Here is a 19,756-nt window from a genome sequence, read left to right as displayed (position 1 = left end):
TGTAAGAATGTACCTATAAATAAAAATGAAGAGTTTCTCAGCCATGAAAGCTTAAGAGGACTAACCTGAAAACTAAGATTTTCTGTTCAACATGTTTATAAGAAGGAAGAATTTGAATTGCTTGTTTCAGAATAAAATCTCAAAACAATGACTGTTCTGGTTTAATTGTCTACCAGGATAACCACAATGAATAAGTTGGTTCTACATTATGCAAAATTACTAATGTTGTTGACAGTAATTATGACTCTCGCAGCCTATCTAAATAACAAAAAGGGCAAATATGTAAACATAATGTACTACATAGTCTCTTTCGAAAATGCCTGTATTAGCACATAATTGATGATCTCCTTTGAAGGTGACTGCACTATCATTGTAAAAGCCTAAGATTATTAACTGAATAAAAATGGGTAGCTATCTCTAGAACAGCACACACACCTGCTGCTTTTGCCACACAGAACAGCAAGATCTCATACATCATTTAACAACTGAGGCTTTGCTTTACGTCTTCACAGCTTTAAACTATTCATGATAGGGTGTAGCCTACATTTCTAACCCTTTATAGAACCTACCCAATTAAAATTCTGGTTAATTTTTTATGCTATTAGAGGACTACTGCACAATATTAGTAATGCACTGTGTTTCATACTGCCCTAGAGAAACATTGTCTCTCTTTCAGGGCCAGCAGCCACACCGTTCTGATATCAGCTTTGCTAGAGGGTAAGTGACTTTGGTGGCTGTTGAGATATTTTACCAGAGAAAACATTGGTCTCCAGACATGAGACTTGCTTCAAACCATTGCCACTTGACTGCAATGCACCACAAGTACATCTAATATCTCGTTTGCCTGGACTGACTTTGGATATTTTATTTAAAAGACTGAGTTTTCAAACACGGAGTATAATTCTTAATAAAAAATTAATGAATTTACAAGATTTGTGAATGCATATTTTGCTGCATTGAATTTTCTTTAAGTGCTCAATGAATGCTCTTATGAAATTTGAATGTAGATTTCTCTAAGAAAATGCAGGTAAAAGGGAAAGTAAGAAAAAGGTATTGTATGAGAAAAAAAAGAGCATGGAAGGCAAGATAAATCTGTCCTCACAAATTTGGATTTAATAACATTATAATAGGTGCATATATAATGGATGGGTTTAAGAACATCAATCATGGCAGTGAGAACAACAGGTATCCTTACTGCAAATTGATTATTCATAATTGCAGACTTTCTAGACCAGTACAGACAATGTAGTGGGTACCAGATGATGCCAGGTAAGTAAATGCTAGTTTGATTTATAACAGGCAGTATTGTTAAAATTGATTGTTTTTCTTTTTTCTCTGCATTATTCACAAGTGTAGACCCTTGCCTCTGCAAACATGATGTGCACTTATTATTCAAACCAGCTGACTTTCATTGTGCTACAATTGAACTAGTGCAAGAGCAAAACCAGTGTTGTGAAGGCCATTTCTTACTTTCTTTTGTCCATCTTGATAGACAAATAATGATTGACCTATCACAGCAATGTTAGCATTAAATTCAAGCAATTTATTTAGAAACTACATGAAACTTGATACAAAGAAGAGACTGACAGAAGTGTTTGTTCAGACTTTAGAAGGGAAGGCAAAGGGCAAATAATAATGCTGCCTTCTCTACTTAATGGGAGGTCATGAGCGCGTATGGAGGAGATGAAGCTAAACTATTATTAGAAATGTACAGTGGTAAGTGCACATGGGAAGGAAAAGTTACAAGCTGCAACCAGAGAAACCTCAACCAGATATCAGAAAAAACATTTTCACAATTGGTCACACCCTGAAACAAGGGCCCAGAGAGGTGCAGGTTTCATCCTTGGAGATACTCAAAACTCAGCTGGCCAAAGCCCTAAGCTGCCTGCTCTAAGCTGAACCTGCTCTGAGTGGGGAGCTGGACCAGATGACCTACAGAAGTCTCTTTCAAACTAAATTATTCTATGATTTTGTGATTCCTCACTTTTTGTTATTTTATACATCTATATTTCTCTTTAAACATTCCCACCTTATAAACAAAAAAAAGGCCTTAGAAAAAAGGCTTTTGCATTCTAAATCTTCTTAAACAAACATACTTCCATGCACAGCATGGCAAATAAGCTACAGAACTCCAAAATACCTGTGGGCTGCTTTCCTACACTCATACCAAAGCAAAGGGTTATTACAAAGTAGTAACTGCTAAATTTTCCAAGATGATTGAGACACAAAAACTGATCTGGTAAATGGTTACTTCTCCTAACTACTTCTCAGGATACTGAAAACTGACAAGATTCATTTCAGCCTGTCTGCAGCTGGACATAGCCATACCTAACAGTGAAAATAAATATTAGAGCTATTCATAGTAGAAGACAACCCAAATATGAAGGTGGGGAAAATATGCTTTTCTTTAGATGAAAGACAGAGTCATCTTAAAGTAGATTGCTTAATAGGATTTCTGGCATATTTCTCTGTAGTGGAGAAATCAACATTGGCAAGTGTCTGTGGCATACACACCTCCCTGTTTTCCTAGAGCAGCCCAGGAGCTGTTACTTGATGGTGATCAGCTGCTGGGAAGAGTGGCCAAGTGCTGTGTGTGTGAGGCAGGGAGCTGAAGGCTGTGCAGTGGCCACCACACCAGCCCTAACTTCAGAAATCCTGTCACAAGGGAAATTGCTGAAGGTAAATCAGCGAAGATTAGTTAGCAGCTCTCATGGAAAAGAAAAGCTGGAAAACAGCTTCATACTCAACTGAGATACATGGCAAGCTGTATCAAAACACCAAGCTGAGCATAATTTGTACAATTTCTCAGAAAATATTAAAGTTTTTGGCTTTGAAGACATGTTAGTGTAGGATACTGCTGGGACATAAAGTTTAATCCTTGAGCTAGTAGGCTCTTGGATACATTTTTCAAGTGAGCACATAAAGAAATGTATAGGTAACATCTGTTTACCTTTACAGACTGTTATGCCATTTCCTGTGTATCCTTGGGAGCAGTAGCAGCCTGTTGTCCCACCCTGAACTTCACACCTGGCATCTTTGTGGCATGTCATGTTGCAGCTCAGAGAAGTGCAGCCATAGTCCAGCAGACTGGAAATCAAAACTGGAACAAAGGAAAATCAGACTTGTTTCATTATCTAAAACCTTTATTCTGAGCTCTAAAATGAGATCTGGGCCAAAGGTTTCCACAAAATGTGTGTATGCCAGTAAACACCATCACAGACTCTGCTGTACTGCAGGATAGGGCAAGGGCCACCAGCTACAGGGGCGTCTTTGGTAGAACAGCAGCCACCACAGATAAACAACTCAAATGTGGTCTCAACCAGTATAAAATTGATAAACAGCACAGAAGTCACTCAGTGATTGGGGGGAAACATTTCAATGGCTTTCAAAGCTCTCTAGTAGTTTCTAGTAAAGCCCAGGCATTTATTTGCACTTTGAATTATGTATGGAGTGAAATCCAAACTGCCCTACATGTCTGAGGGAAAAATACCAAAGAGGGCTCCCCTGATCACACTTTTTATTCTTATAAGCACTCCCATACTTCTGAAGCTAACACATAGGCGTGGTTTAGTAGATTAAGATGCAATATCACATATTTACATCATTATGATAGCAGGGTTTAAAAATTATTTATGGTGTGGCAACTTATTTAAATTTAATCTCTCAAAACACCATAACTACTTTCCCATTGTATGAATGCATATGCTTTTCTACACAAAGAAAAAAAATAATCTCTTTTGAGAAAACTTACAGATCACTGTACTATCACACACACCCTACAATAGGTAGATATAAGGCATTTAGCTCAGAAATGAATTTTCTTTTTACTTTGTAGTTTACAAATTGTTAGCGGAACATAGTGAAAGTTGCAGAGCACAAAGATCCTTCTGGGTGCTGTCTTTCCCTGCAGTTCTGCTTTTCCCTACCTAAATGTCATTCTGGATATTTGCTAGCCTAGTGTTACAGTTTCATTGCTGCATGAAATCTCACAGAGATATTTTTTTCTCGGAAAAATTAAGACTTCACGAAAAATCCAAAAGACTTAAAATTACACACAATTTTAAAATAATTATATATAATTCGAATCAATTTAGATATCAACAAATTTCACATTTTCTCTGTGTTTCTGAGAGGAGAGACTGTCTTCCACAGGGATTAAAACAGAAACCTGTTGATTCTGTTGTCATTTTACTGTTTTCAGCATGTGAAATCTAAAAATTTCCCAAGCAGATGGAGAGAGAGAGAAGGAAAAAAACATACAAAAAATGCACAGAAACTCACAATGTTTCTGGGTTTTTTTTCAGCACAAAAGCCACAGTGAGATAAGGACTGGTGTTTTGGGGTTTGGTTGTGGGATGGTACTAACCATGCAATAACCAAATCCAACAGCTGCACTGATCAAAGCTACAGGGATTTCCAGTCCTGTGTACCCAGCAGGTTTCAACCTCCTCCAATATAATAATTTCTCCTTGTCAGATCCCACTCCCTTCTCACCTGCCACACACTCCCCAGAGACAGAGGTTTCACCTACCTAGGAATGGAAGCAGTTTCATTGGTGATGCCGTTGCTGTGCAGTGCCTGGTGCAGAGCCCCTGTGTCAGAGAAAAAAACTCCCTGCTTTAAAATATATGACCATGTGCAAAATACGCACATATGACTGTGGGGAGAGCGATGTCCCGGTACAGGCACAGCCCTGACTCTGCCCTCTGTCCCAAGCCTCACGCTTCCAAAAGTTCCTGAGGCTCTCAGACAGGACAGGAAGGGTCAGGAGGGGCTGAGGAGCTGGTCTTCTGGCAAGTAGGAAAGCAGTGAGAAAGCAAAAGGGAAACAAGAGGCTGCGTCTTGCAGAGGATATCAGAGAGGATTCCGGGGTGAGGAGGTTAGAGGAGCATGGGGCTGTTTGGGAGAGCGGCAGGGGCAGGGTGAGGCTGGAAGGGGTGACTGCAGCCTGCTGGCAGTGCAGGAGCAGCAGGTGGGGCAGATGAGGGAGGGTGAGGAAGAGGTGGGGGAGAATGGTGACTTGCTCGGTGTTTACGAGCTCAGAGGTAACGGCCTGCATGCTTCCTTCCACCCTTTCCTGCTTAGTACATGTGAGCCCTGAGATTCTTGTTTGGAATCAGTCTTGGCTGACTGCTGTTGTTCTTACTGCTCTCTTCGGTTTTGAGATGGATCTTAACTGCAGTCAAGCAATGTTGCTTTAAGGGTAATGGGATGTAAGGTACAGGAAATCACTGAACTCTGCTTTGTGAGGAAAACAAAGACATAGGCAGGGAGGAAAGAGGCAGGAAACTCAGGAACTGAAGGAGACCAAATTTCTAAGAGTTCATGGGTTGTGTAATAAGACATGTTCAATATAGCATTTGGCATGTCTTTGTGTTTAACTCAAGAGCAGCTTTATTCTCATTCTAGCATCCTGAAGAGACTTCAGCATGTACTTGTTTCATGCATTGATATGCCAATATTTTCTCTAATCTTGCCAGAGACAATGTGCCTACAGTCATTTCCCAGCTTTCTGGAGAGGATGGCTCTCATGTTGAAGCACTGTAAAAACTGAAGCAATGAGGTGTGCCTGTCCTTATAGATGCAAGCTGAGGGATGTGCACAAACAGCCCTGCTGCTGGGAGAATGGAGAATCTCTCTAAGGTAAATAAAACACAAGAGGCTGTGGAAGGTCACTGTGACAAAATATATCATGTCTGACTAGGGGCTGGGACTTTGGTAGGTACCTGATGGGAGAGCATCAGTCTGCTCTTGGGAATTATCTCTAGATCTGGCAACATTTTTTTCTAAAATTTTGGGAACTATTTGCCCACCACCATTTTCCAGCCTCATGATCACTGCTGGCTGGAGTTCAGTGAGTAAAGCTCTGCTCAGGCCAGGGAGGTGTGAGGCATGTAGGAATAGCACATAGGTGTCTGGTTGGCACAAAATACTTCTGGAGCACCTTGGAAAACAGAGAGGAAGCTCCAGGAACCGGATGTTAATTTCTGATGAACTGCAGAATAGTGAACAAAGGGTCCAGGTGTTGGAAGACTTTTTTCCTCCTGTTTGACTTTGTGATGGGGAGAGGACTTAAAGGGCACGAGAGGAAGGGACTAGGAATTTGTTTGTTTTCTTGAGTTTTCCCATAATCTAATGCCTGGAGCCACAGAGGAACACAAAATCAGATGACCTGAGGACAGCTTTGATCTTCACGTCCTGTCCTGTCCCTTGTGCTGGCATGTACTGTAAGCTCAGCTGGTCTGTACTAACTTACAAATCCTGCTGCTTAACTTCAGTGGAATAATAGGGGATGGAAACTTTTAATGCAGAAAATAAATGTTATTTATTCTGTGTCTTATTACTCCCCAAAATCAAGCTAAAAGATTTTGACAGGAAGCAAGAGAACAAGAAGTTACAACCTAAGATTCAGGCCTTAAGAGCTGGAAACACATTTTTACCACTCAGGCATGAACATTTCAATTTTGTCTAGACACCAGCATTCTGCAAGCAGTGTCCAGATAGACTTGGAGAGCAATTTCATAACCCTAGTGATAGTAAATTTGTAGTAAAAACCTTTAACTCCTTATCTGATTAAAGGTCTAAGGATACAGGAAAAATTGTGGATGACTCAGAAAAATACCCCATAATCTTACTATTGGGAGATGAATTCCTCCTTTTCTTTTTGCTAAAAAGGCACGCGCTAGCACCTTTTCACTGGTCAGTGATTCAAGCCTGCAAGGGGGACTGTGCCAAGCAGGTGAGGATGCTTCCATCTGGAATGGGGCTGCTGAGCAACTCGCTGCTGGTACTCCCAGGTACCTGGGTGACATGGAGGCAGGGCACAGGTCCAGCTGGCCAGGGCTGACACTGTGACTGGCACTGGGTGAGCAGGCAGCACATAAAGAAGAAAGATGAGGAAGAACAGAGCAAGGACGGGAGAAGGTAGACGAGGTCAAGAGCAACTCGGTGATAAAAAGAGCTTCGATCAGATTTAGAAGGCAATAGGGAGACAGTGAAGAAGAGGGATTTAGGAATATCTTAATGAGATCTCAATACTGGGAGCAGTGGATTACTTTTGCATTACACTGCTTTAAAAACTGGCTAATGTGAGTGTCATTTAGAGGCTGAAGACAGCAAGGTCACAATAGGAATGGATGTGGAGAAGGATGGACTTGACAAAGATTTTATGGGGAGAATGAGGAGGAAAGAAGAGATTTCTGAGACATTTTGGAGATTAAACCAGAAGGATTTACTGATAATATCTATTGGCATACAGGGACAGGAGTTAAACAAGTGGAGATGAGCAAGTGAACACATGAAAAGGAGACACTTTCAAATTTGTTCTGTCAAAAATTTCAAAAAATGCTAAGAAAAAAATATTGAGGTGTCACAAATCCAAAGTATTGATGGGTACCTGTCTTTACAGGCAGGGAAGAGGGACATGCAAAAATGTGCATATTCCTGAAAGAGTGGAGAATAGTCTAAGCTAAATAAAATGGGTACAAGAATGTGGAATGCCAGTACTGCAGAATCCATCATTAAGAAACATTAGAAATAAATGGTTTGTGGAAATATTTCACAAGTCAGTCTTTCCATTCTTATCCTTGGAGAGCAAAGCCCCAGTTCTATACTTAACTGTGTTGCTCATTTTATAAATGGGCTCATTTATCTTTGCAAGACTGAGTTAGGAAGGCATAAGTAAATGAATATACACAGGTTAACATGCTTGGCTTCAAACCACACATTTCTGATTACTGATCACTGTGATTATAACATCCTACATGTGACTGTAGAATTCTCAAGCTGTTGTTTTTTGCTGGTGAACTGATGGGAAGACATCAGTCTGCTTTTATAAATTATTGGGTACTTTCCAAGCTTTGTATCATGAAAAAACCTATTTATTCATAGTTGTTTTAAAGGTAATTGGAATGCTGATTGTGCAGACAGTGCTGTGAAAATAGCATGCACAGCTGATGGCTTTCTAGAGCTCAATTGTATGTAGCTTTCAAAAGATAAATATAGATAAATATAGAGCACTGCCTTCATTCCAGAAACTTCCTATAGTGCCAACAAAGGAGCAAAAATTGAACGGAGCTAGCATTAGGTGTGGTTTTTAAAATGAGCAGAAGCATGATCTGCTGTATTAAAGATATTGTTTGGTGTGATCAAATTTGGACTACTAGCTGAATATACAGGAAAGAATCTCACCAGACTTGCAGTTTGCCATAGGCTGCAGACCCCACTTTCAGACCACAAGTCATGCTCAAAGGAGATGGTGAAAGGGTGTACCAGACTGAGAGATCCTGAATGCCCCAGGTATTGTTAAAATCTTCACCCTCCTTGGTGCTGAGATCTGTGTATTTTCAGCACCCTCAAATGCCAGTACCTAACCCTTCACAGTGTGCTCCAGCATAATCCACCCTGAATGTGCACAACAGCCAAAGGCATGTGCATGCAATACAAGCATTTATCTCTATCACAAAAGTACATACATTTATCAGTTACTGAATTGGGATAATAAATATTTAATGCAAATAATAAAATTATGATAATTATGATCATGATCTTTCATGCTTTGCTTTTTATTTTTTTGACTAATGACTGTTGAGTCACCCTGTTTTCTGCCAAAAAGAAAATATGATGTAAAACAGACAGAGGATGTACAAATGCATTGTATAAAGTTTTTTCTTTGATGCTTGCTGTGGGTTTTTTTAATATCAAATTTATTTATTGGTTTCAAATCAATTCCTATCACTTCAAAAATTTAGATGGTCTTTATAATACTTCAGAAATGTTTCATTTATCCTTGTCACTAGGACAATTATAGGGTTTTTTCTTCTAGTCGCAGAAATCTGGATACAATTGAAAATGTACTTAGATGTCAGATCAAAATAATGAATTTCCATTATTAGTTAAAATTATTTTCAAATAAAAAAATCCATGGAAAGTATTTTTCAAACACAGGCCACTCAATCACAGGGCAGCCTATCTCAGAGGGCTCTAGCTCAAAAGTAGAGTCAGCATCTGTTTTATAACTGTCTCACCTCACCTTCCTGTCTGAGTGCTTTACAAATCCTTATCATTTTATGTGCAAACATCATATTCCATCTGAGCATACAGGGCTGAATAGATCTCTTGGGATGATGTAACTCTAGGCAATTCTGAAGCAATAAACACACAAACTCACATAAACATATGCATGCACACATCCTCCTAAATCTGCGTAGCTATGTCCATCTGAAGGAAATGGCACATTTCAGTGCTCAGAGCCAGTTCCTTTCTTCTGTTTGTTTTACCTTGGATGAAGTCATGAAATAAGGGAATTTAAAGTGAATGCAATGTTTCTGAAAGCCAGATTAACTGCCCTGAAATTGGGCTCTGTTTCTGCATCTGCTGTAATACAGCAGAGATGTACAGATTGAGTATAAAGTTCCCCACAGCTAAAAGGGATAAAGTAATTCAGTTTCCATGTCTGCTTGTGTTCTCCTGGTCATGCTACAGTGAAATTGTAACAATAGTCTCATTTCTGCAGGAGAAATAGAGCGAACTCCATGAATAATTACATCAATGAAATGCCAGACTACAAGTTTCTTCTAATACACTCATTTTACCCCAAGCAGCAGAGGCAAAGGGCTCTTACAATGCAGGGCCAACATCTGAACCACCAGATGACCAGACTGGGTCCTACAGGCCCATGATTGCATCTTTGTGTTTTTCACATGGGAGAGGAGTTCTGACACTTCTTGTTTGCCTACCACAGAGTCCCAGACTGGCAGTCCCTGTCCTGGCCTTTCCAGGTGTTTACCCTCCCAGTGCTACAGTCAGTCTCTCAGCAGAGCAATACCCCATAAAAGCCATCTTGAATATTTTGTCCTCAGGTAACACTCTGAAAACTGGTTAAATTATGACATAGGTTCATGGTCTTACCAATTAACTTCAATGTCTATTGAAGAATGACTTGATCCTAAGCAAAGATATTGGGATTTGGTCCTGCATGCCCAGGAACCTTGATGTGCCGTGGGGCTGTATCTTGCAGAAATGAAGGTCAAAGGGAGCAAAGGAGGAGGTGTGACCAGCTAGATATGGCCACAGGAATGGACAGAACTGTGGGCAGAATGAGGTACGCACAATACTGGAAAAGAGGATGCTCTTTTCCATCCTCTCAGCCCCTCACAATTCCAGATGCCCTGCAAAACAGTTCATGGAAGTTCTGGCTCTCTGCTGCTGTCGTGTTCTGCCTCACTTCTCACAGTCCTGCCAAGGCCAGAGCCCTCTTTCCCCTGCCTTCTTTCCTTCCCTGTCACCTTACCCCTTCATCCTTTCGCCCAGTTACTCCTCAAGAACTTATGCATTTCCTATCTGAGAACTCTAGCAGAAGGAAAAATACGTGAGGACCATGACAGGAAACAAAATAATACTCAGAGGAGGAAAATAATGAATGATTGTTTAAGATCGAGAGAGGAAAGTTCATCGTATGAACTGCCAAGAGTGCTTTAAGTCAAACCCAAACATCTGCATTACAAACAACAATCATATAATCACTGACTTCTTGCATTATCCCTTCCCAGGCAGAAAGTACTCTGTGCTGGATGAGCCAACAAAACAATTATTCTGTAATATTCCTTCTCTGTGATATCATCTCCTTCCTTGAAGATTTCAGGAACATGAGAATTTGCTGGGAATTTGAAATGTTTGGAGAAAAGTTGGCTGTAGCACACAGAGTGTAAGTGAAGCCTCTCCATTCAATGACAGATGGATAATGCTTTGAGAGAGAGCATGGACAGGAGGGACGGGTCCTCAGGCCACCCTGCTATTATCCAATTGCTTTTCTACCACACCAGCCACCTGGTAAAGCATGTTCTTCATGTGCACTGACTCCAGAAAGGGCTTTCTCTGGACCTCAGTACTACAAAGCAGAGAGTTCATAGCAGCTACAGAAAAGTTCAGATTTTTTGTTTGGGCCAGTGACTTAGAGCCATACTCTCCCTCACTCATGCTACAGGGTCGTGTTTCTCTGGTGTTGGGACACTAGTGGCTGAGTGCTGGCAAGTTCTGTTGGAGCAGTTTAAGATTAAAACCTGAAGTGTGCTGAAATGGTCAGCATCGTTATACAAGCCTATAAACTCATTGCTAAAATTTTCTGTCTGTTCTCTGATGCACTGGATTGTGGCATGTCTTGAAGAAACTCAAAATATGCCCCTCACAGAGTTCCATATTTTGTATGGTGCTGGTGCTCTTGATGCTCTCTTGACTTTGAAAATAAACTTGCAAGTTTAACTTCCATCCTTCAGACGCCTTCTCACATGTACTGCCATTTAACCTGGAGTTGTTTGACTCTGTCCTTTCAGAGTTGCCTTTTAGCTGAAATTAATGAGAAATTAAATTAATTATAAATTAATTAAATTTATTATTTCATTATAAATTTATATTTATAAATATATTTATAAAAAATAGAAAAGAGAAATCAATTAATTATAAATAAATCCAGTGATTATTGTTTCCTAGCTTGGACTCCTTCTTACAGGTTTAGGGGTCACTATTTCTGTCTTGCTTTAGCCTTGCTCATGGCTGGAGTAGGACTGAAGAAATATTTCTACTCTGGACCTACCCTCCCCCCTGGCTTACAGCACTTTTCCTTCCTCTCTGCTGCTGCATAGTACATCCATCCTAACCCAGAGGTTAGGGCTAATTCACACCCCATCAATAGACACAAGAAGTTTTAATGATTTCTTACAGTGTTCATTATGTTGTACCTGTCTGCAGTGAGCTTCATCTGGTATCTTTTTAGTCACTCAGGTTTTATTAGCTCCTCCTGAAATTCCTTACTTTGCTCCTTGGTTTATATTAACTTAAATAATTGTGTATTGTCAGCAAATTTCAGCACCTTGTTATTCATTCCATTTCCCATATCATTAAATATGAGTGGTGAGCAAATAGTGGAGGAAATTATTCATGAATATTCATTTAAAGTTAAAAGCAAATTCCATTTTCACAGCATTCGTGACCAGCCCTTGTTCACTTTCTGCAGACAACTGAGTGCTAAAGATTTACTCGTGTAAATGCATGCAGAAGATTCATATTTTATTCCAGTATACAAATAATCCCTCCAAAAATTTCCTCCTACATGTTTCTAGACAAAATTCACGTTTTGTGAGTAGAGGAGATATCTCTAGAAAGGGGGCAGAATCCCAGAAACTAAGAGTATATTTGAAAGACCTACTCCTTTCTCTTGCAGAGACTATCTGACACAAGACAAGCGAGGAGAGAACTGCATTCCTGACACATCCCATCCAACATCTGCACCTGCATTCAACCAATGCCAAGCAGAGACCTGCAGCCTTCTGTTGCCATCTGCATGGGCTCCTGACCATATTTCCAGCTGGTCTGGCTTATGGGTTGGCTATTCCATGCATCCTGGCGCTCTGGTCCAGGCCTGTCTGGCATCATGGGCTCCCTGCCAGTGCTGGTACTGCCTGGCCGTGGTCAGCTGAGCCATTCACAGGCTGCTGGCCCTGGCCCTGCTCTGCTCTGCAGCTGCACACCCAGACCAAGCTTTGGGCAGGACATTGCACCTCGTGGGTCCCTGGCCACCTTCACCATTTCCAGAAGCCTCCCTCACCTGTACAGCAGAGGTTGCACTGCTTGGTTACACCAAGCACAACTCCTTCTTAAACATTACCCTGTGCATTTCTGAAACAACGTAATGAGATGTCTCATAAATGAAGACCGTAAAAGAATGAGCTGTTTTTATAATAGCAGTTAAGAACCCATCCAGTCTGTTAGCAATTGTGTTACGAGTTGCACAGCAGTGCTAACCTAGATGAAGGTTATCTTTGGAATCCATGAAGATGCTGAAAAGAGAGAAAGAGAAGCAGGGCTTGTGAATGAGGCAGGCAATCTGCAATACTGTGACACGGTGCATGAGAAACATCACTGTAGCCAAGTGACTAAATTGCTTTGTGTTCCAAATGGCAAGAAGACATTGAATGGAGGTGGCTGGTGAGCAGTTTGATTGCCCCCATACTTTATTCCTTATTTTTTTAAAGTGGTGTCAATACTCTGTTAAGTGTGCATATAAGGAAAAGAACCCCTTCAATTGCTTCAGTAAATTCAAATCTGTGCTCCACATTTAGCTCCACGTGAACACAATGTCACACACACATACTCAGAGTGGACAATTTGGCCTTTTGGGTGCTTAGCCAAAATTGTTTTAAGGTCTGCTCCATGCATTAGTATAATGACAAAAACAGGACAGAATGGTTTGCAGAACTTACAAAGCAGCAAGAAATATGTGCTTGCCTCAGTCGTAGGTAGTTCTGTCTGTGAACACCCAGGTGTGGCAGGCATTTCCTGAAGAAACTCCTGCCTGCAAACTAAATTTAGTGGAAATTTTGCTCATGCATAGCTATAGGACTTGTTCTTTAAAAGAACTGGCATATAATAAGTCTGTTCATGAGCTGCTTTCACTAGTACACTGAAGTCTTCACTTACTAAATCAGATATTTTCAGATTAAATATTTAAAACATTTTCAAAACACCATGCTGCCGTATTTATGTGGCCCAGTGAGTGCTGATTATACCATATGATACAGCTTTTTTCATAAGATTGCAGGAAAGGAGACGTGCAGATAGTCATATGCAACTTCCTTCACAGAAATGCCTGTATTTAAAGTGGAAAAAGAAAGGAAATTAAAATGAGATTCCATTGTTTAGATGAAAAAGTGCAAAGGTTCATGACTAAATTAATGTAATTCTGACTTTGACCTTTGGACAAAGCATTTAAGAACTTTCCAATAATGACATCATATTTACTTGGTGCCTATGCCTTAGTTTGCAGTTTAATTACTTAAAGAATAAACCAACTACAAATTTATAGTATATGCATTATATAGTAGATATGTTATAACTCTTACACTCATCACAGTTGCTTTAATTAATTCAAGTGATGATATGCTGGATTTCAGCTCACAAAGCCCTTCCCTATAGCCTCATTGCCATGACTCTAGAAACATCTGGGTGCACAAATGGATGCTCGTGAGAAACTCCAGTGTGTTTCAGGGAACTACAGGGATGCAGAAGATGAATGTATACATTTGCTATTCTATATTTCACACTGTTTGTCAATCTTCATTTTTAAAAATTTTCCCCTAGGTATCTTGAATTATCTTTTATTTCAATATTTTTGAAGCCTCCCTATCAAGAAGAGGGTTTCCTTGGAGATTTTGAGATTCTGAGTTCACTGAAGTCAAGGGAACTATGCTGCTTTATGCAAGCTGGGGATTTAGTGTGATAGTCTCATCTTAGTGAATACAGAGAAGATTGAATGTATCCAAACTTAAGAAAGGCACATGAATAAGTTTGTTTGAACAATTCTGTTGTACCCCCTCTGTATTTACAGTGCAATTTAGCAGGCTGAAATTAATTTTTCCTCTCTGATTATGTTTTCTACAGACACTGGAAAGGTTGATGAGTACAATATAGTTTTAAATGATGTGCCTTATTCATGCTTTTTCGTTATGTTCCATTACTGTAGGATTTGAGTGGTACCATATGATTATAGTCTTAGGCTGTCATGCAAATGGACTAATTTTGTTCCATTTCCCATTCCCCTCACCGTCCTTGTCAATGCAACGGATAAATCTTGCTCTGTGTTCTGTTCCTCATAGACTTGCAGGGCTGTCATCAGAGTGGATTAATCTACTGCCTGTGTTATCACAAAATTCTCTGTCCTAACAATGACTTATCACCGAATTTAAAGCTTGATATACTTTATATTCAATCTGGAGACTTAGTCTTGCAACAAAAATTGTAATGAGAGCTAAAAACGGTACAAAAATAATCCATTCTTATCACAGTCTTTGAATTGTAATTTCATGGATTTCCTTGAATACAGTATTTTACTGAACAATAGCAAGAGAGAACATGACAGAATAACATACTTAAAATTTCAATTTTAAATGTCACCTAAATTAAGCTTCCAAATTGTTTAATTGAGTGACCATAGCTCTATTAGAAGTTATTGTCAGCACAATCTCTGTGCAAGCAGTTCCTTTGATAAAAGCCAGGGTGTGGACAAACTGTTACTCAACAGCATATAAAAACACCACTAAAACCAATTACAATGGTGGGACTTAAACATAAAATAATACAAATGTTAGAGTTATTTCTTCCACATATAATCCTTTAACTCCCTCCTTCATGCTTGGCTATTGCATGGTTTTTAAACTGACATGTGGTTGTTATACATGCTTGTAATTTACTCTTTTCTCAGGGTTCTCACACTGTTCTACATTACAAGAAAAAATGTTTTAAGCATTTCTTTAAAATATGTGTTTATCTGTGTGCTCAAGATGAAATAACAATTTTTATTATTTTTCCCTCTGATGTTAGGTATGAAAGGCCAAAAGAAACTGACTTAAGCTACTCTACATAAAAGTAATGCCTTCTAAACTTTAAGCATCTTGTTATTTTTTTTTAGCATATTAGGTTTGTCTACATGGGAATTTTAGAATGAGGCAAAGAAGCCAGTCCTAGATAATGTTAAATGGAAGAAGGAGCTTCCACTCTACTATCTAGAGCTGATTTACAGAAATTCCTATGTTAACCATTTTATTTACAGATTCTGGTTTTTTTACTTCATATTTGGCAATTTTGGCAAGGAACCCAGTGCAAACTTTTGCGTGTCAGCTTTGTGATTTTTCTCACCGTGCTTTATGAGATGTCTCCTACAACTGGCAGTAGGCCTGAGACTGGCTGTGTTAAACTGCCACGATGCTTTTCCCATAACTCAGCTGTGTTGTGCCAGCTCCATTTCTAAACTGCCATGAGAGCAGCCTGGAAGACACACTGCTCACTTCCAGCAGTCTTTAAAATAAACAGGATAATGCCTTGCATTGGCACTCATGCAGTCAGATGGATTTGCCCATGTAGCTTTGGAGGAGCAACATTATGATATCAGAAGAAAGAAATCTGGAGGATGAGTAAAAAGCAGTGTGTGGTTTGTTGTGTTTTTGGTAGTATTGATTTTGTGTGGGGTTTTTTTTTGCCTTTTTTTTTTTGTTTGTTTGTTTTTTGTTTTTGTTTTTGTTTTTTTTAATTTTTTGTTTGTTTTGTTTTGTTTTTCTTTGAAGGCCTCTCTCTGCAAGTGCATTCAGAAAGTGCAACATTGCTGCTTTCCTTGGCAAGCTGTCAATGTCTGGTAGGAGGAATTCCTGGGAGGAAAAGCACCGCTGAAGAATTTTATACCAGAGAAGGTGATGATCCTACTAAGTTTTTGGTGCTCATTTGAAGGTACAGAATATCCATATGAAAACCTTTTTCTCCCTATAATTTAATACCCTTCCTGCCTAAAATACTGAAGAAGTAAAAGCTTGAAAAGCAGCAGCAACAACTGGGGAATGTACTGGGTATTATGGATGTCCCCTACAGACATTAAAGACATTTGGCTAGGTCTGTAACATACTGTACTGCCCCTGGGTGAGAAATGACTGCCTCAGAAATGGAAGAAGACCTGGACAATTCAGAAGATAAAGCCTGTCTTGAAATGAGCATGCTAAAACAGACAGTCTGTTTTGCCATGAGCTGTCCTTTATCACACCCACTCCCACAGATCTCGCTTTGCACCCACAGTATAAAGAATGTTTTAAAATTATTAAAATTTCTTAAGAAGTGTTCCTACTTTGAACATTAGCCCATCAATGCAGCATTTCAGATCCATTGCTCTCTGCCTGCACTATAGCAGAGATGCACAGTTCAGTCTTGGGAGTGAAATTCCAGCCCTGAATTTTACAAATTCCACAACACATACACAGAAATTATGTGCACAGAAATTATGTGCATGAAGAGCTCTCACTGTCTGCAAGGTCACATAGTTTATGAGCACTGTTAAAAGTCTCCTCCTGGTAAGATCTCAGTATTTATGTACAAAGGTTGTTTTTCTCCCATTATGGTATCATGGGAATTTTTCACCTTTTCTTGGGTTCCTGTTTGGCTTCAACAATTTTTAAGAAAGTTTCCAGCATGTTGGTAAGCACACTGGAAGTGTGCAGTGATAGAACATCTTGCCAAAGTGCTCTCTGTTTTCCAAGAAAACAGGAAGGTATTGGGAGCACTGACTGAGCCTCGGTCCTCTCTTGTCTTCAGTCACTACCACAGAATATTATTTCCTTTGACTTGGCACAGGGAGTAGGAGCAGGAATTACCATCTCAGTTTTATTTATTCCAACAACATCTTGTAGACATTTGCTTTTGTGACACCCTTCCAGATGGGACTGAGCATGCAGCTATTTGAGTCCCAGAGCTCTACAGATGTCCAGATGGAAGACTAGAGTGCACAGCAATCAGTGAGTAATTGGGTAAGTGATAGACCTGCTGCAAAGCAGCATTACCTCAGCCTTAAGGAGGATTAATTACAAAAGACCTATGATGCCAATTAATTCTCTTTAAAAATTTGTGTGTGGATTCAAGGCACTTTAAGTCAAAGAAGCTGTACTTAATTCAACATAATATGCCTACATAAATAAGAAAGTGTTGAAAGATATTAAGCACTTTACATAGCATGCTAGCAAAAGTATCTGAGTTTTTTTTTTTTTTTTTTTTTTTTTTTTTGGGAAAAAGTATTCTGGAAACAGTAATAAAATGATCCCCTGTCACCAGAGGTGGTCTTCCTAAAGCATAGTGTAACCTCTAGTTTTGTCTCACACATAGCACCCAGTGCTGAACACTGAACATGAAGTTTGATCCCAAAGTGCTGATAAAATACAGCTGATTTCTCAGCTTAGGCTGACAAGATTTGTTCATGCTTAAAAAAATAATGCCTCAAGTGACAAGCCCTCAAGATTTCAAAGGAACCCTAAGAGAGTTTTACTCAATCAGAAGGTAACAGAGATGCTCTTCCTGACACATCACTGCAGTCTCAATGGAATAAGACAGACACCAAGGAGGGGCAAATACTACTGATCAGGTTAACATGAAAACTTTTTTGCAAGCACTAATTGGAATGCAAATCTTTGTACCATAAAAAACTCGAGCTATGAATAGAGCATGGGAGTTTAATTGATTAAGTCTGTCAGTTTCTAAAAAAGCCAGAGATACACATTCTGATGTACCTGACTCCCAACAGTTTTATTAATAGCTATATGGTGCTTCAGCTTCCATAGAGATGCAGGTATAAAACACTGTATATTTTTACACTTAAGCAGATTTCCTCTGAAGGCACACAGCAGAGTGTGACTCACAAGGTGAGCAGGAGCTGCCTGTCAGTGGGGGCTGGCTCTGCTGGCACAGCCGAACTGCCGAGGCTGCAGAGCTCTGCCGCAGCACGAGTGAGGCTGACAGCCACTGAACACCAGGCACATGTAGAGGTTTGCCATTGCTCCATGAAAGAAATTACAATAAACTGTAACAAACACAGGCTGTAAAACACCAGGAAATCAAAGAGAAAGAATAAGAGAAAAAAAATGAGGTCTGGCTAATTGCTGTTCAAATTTCATCGCCATTTTCCCAAATTTCTGCTCTAAGAAGCTAACAAATTTATGAATCCTGCAGTGAGAGATGTGCTCTCCTTTAGATAAGTATGACAGAGTGCATGAGTGTATGTGTGTGAGGAGGGTATCAGCCCCTCTGCTTATCAGTATGCTCAAGCTTAATGCTTAACATGACAACTTCCCCCACAGCTGCTTTCTCATTATAACTCAAGTAGGTTAGTTTTAAAATTATATATCCAGTAAGTCACTCTACAGATGTTCACTGTCACCCTATGAATCCTCTGTCTTAGTCCCTCAATGTGAATTATATTTTTCTCAAATCCTGGACCAACATTTATCAGAACATATATCAGAACTTTTTAAAATTACTGTAATTAATTGAGAGTCTGTGAATCCCTTACCTATCCAAGGGCAAGGATAAAACCCTAAAATGAAATGCCACTAAAAATAATGGTATAAATTAAAGCCAAACTAGAATGCTTTTGTTGATCTTCCATCCTGCCCCCAAACTTTAAAAAATAAAAAAGTCTTCATGATCCTATAATCCAAAATAACAATACCCATATATACAGCATGGCACATAGTATCATGCTGTTTCATTAGTAAGACTGCTATATATGGCTTGTGTTTTATTACTGCAATAGTATTTAATAGATAGTTCTTGCACTTTGCATTGCATACCTGGTCTCACATTGTGGCTCAAATATTTAGTCTTTAAAGAAGAGAATATGAAAAGAGGAAATAAAAAATTAATTCAATAGGCTTATATTTCTACTCTGTGTAGAACCACATGAAGCTTTTTAGATTTTCCAGCAATTCCAAAAATCTGAAACAGTTCCAAACCACCTGAGTAAGAATGAGAAAGCAGGAACTACCTGAAAACATAAGATAGCAGTTTAAAAATTAAAATAGTAAAGAAAAAAGACCTTCAAGTAGAAAAATCCTTTCAATTTGGAATACTGGAATATCAAGATATTGAATCAGAGCAAAGCACTTTGACTTCTATTTCAGTTTTTATTAAATTTCCATCAGTCTCTTCTTGACCCAAATAATTCAGAAAAATTGAAATGGAGCCAACGAAAAATTCATTGCCACCACCCAGTCAGTGTTTTCCAACAAATTTGACCTACCCCTACTTTCTCCTGATACTTGGCAAGGACATTATTTATGAATTTTTCAACTTTACTTTTTATGCTTTTCTATAGGAAAAAAATAAACACAACTCGGGAAGAGGTTCTAGCATAAATATATTTGACAGCTCATGGAGAGATAACTTGCTGCTTTTAATC

The 19,756-nt window shown here is 39.3% G+C and overlaps 1 protein-coding gene across 1 annotated transcript in view; it reads right to left on the bottom strand.

Annotated features, from left to right (window-relative positions):
* Positions 1 to 4,954, bottom strand: part of ADGRL4 (adhesion G protein-coupled receptor L4) — a 73,013-nt gene extending 68,059 nt beyond the window's left edge. The window contains exons 1-2 of the mRNA XM_005423072.2: positions 4,532 to 4,954; positions 2,951 to 3,100 (exon numbers count right to left, since the gene is read on the bottom strand). Coding sequence (XP_005423129.1) covers positions 2,951 to 3,100; positions 4,532 to 4,553 — 172 coding nt within the window. The 5' untranslated portion in view covers positions 4,554 to 4,954. The remainder of the gene's footprint in view (positions 1 to 2,950; positions 3,101 to 4,531) is intronic.
* Between the last annotated feature and the right edge of the window lie 14,802 nt (positions 4,955 to 19,756).

This window comes from Geospiza fortis, unplaced genomic scaffold (genome assembly GCF_000277835.1).
Source record: "Geospiza fortis unplaced genomic scaffold, GeoFor_1.0 scaffold333, whole genome shotgun sequence".
NCBI classification, from domain to species: domain Eukaryota; kingdom Metazoa; phylum Chordata; class Aves; order Passeriformes; family Thraupidae; genus Geospiza; species Geospiza fortis.
The sequence above is the reverse complement of the archived record's forward strand: the minus strand, read 5'-3'. Positions and strand labels throughout refer to the sequence as shown.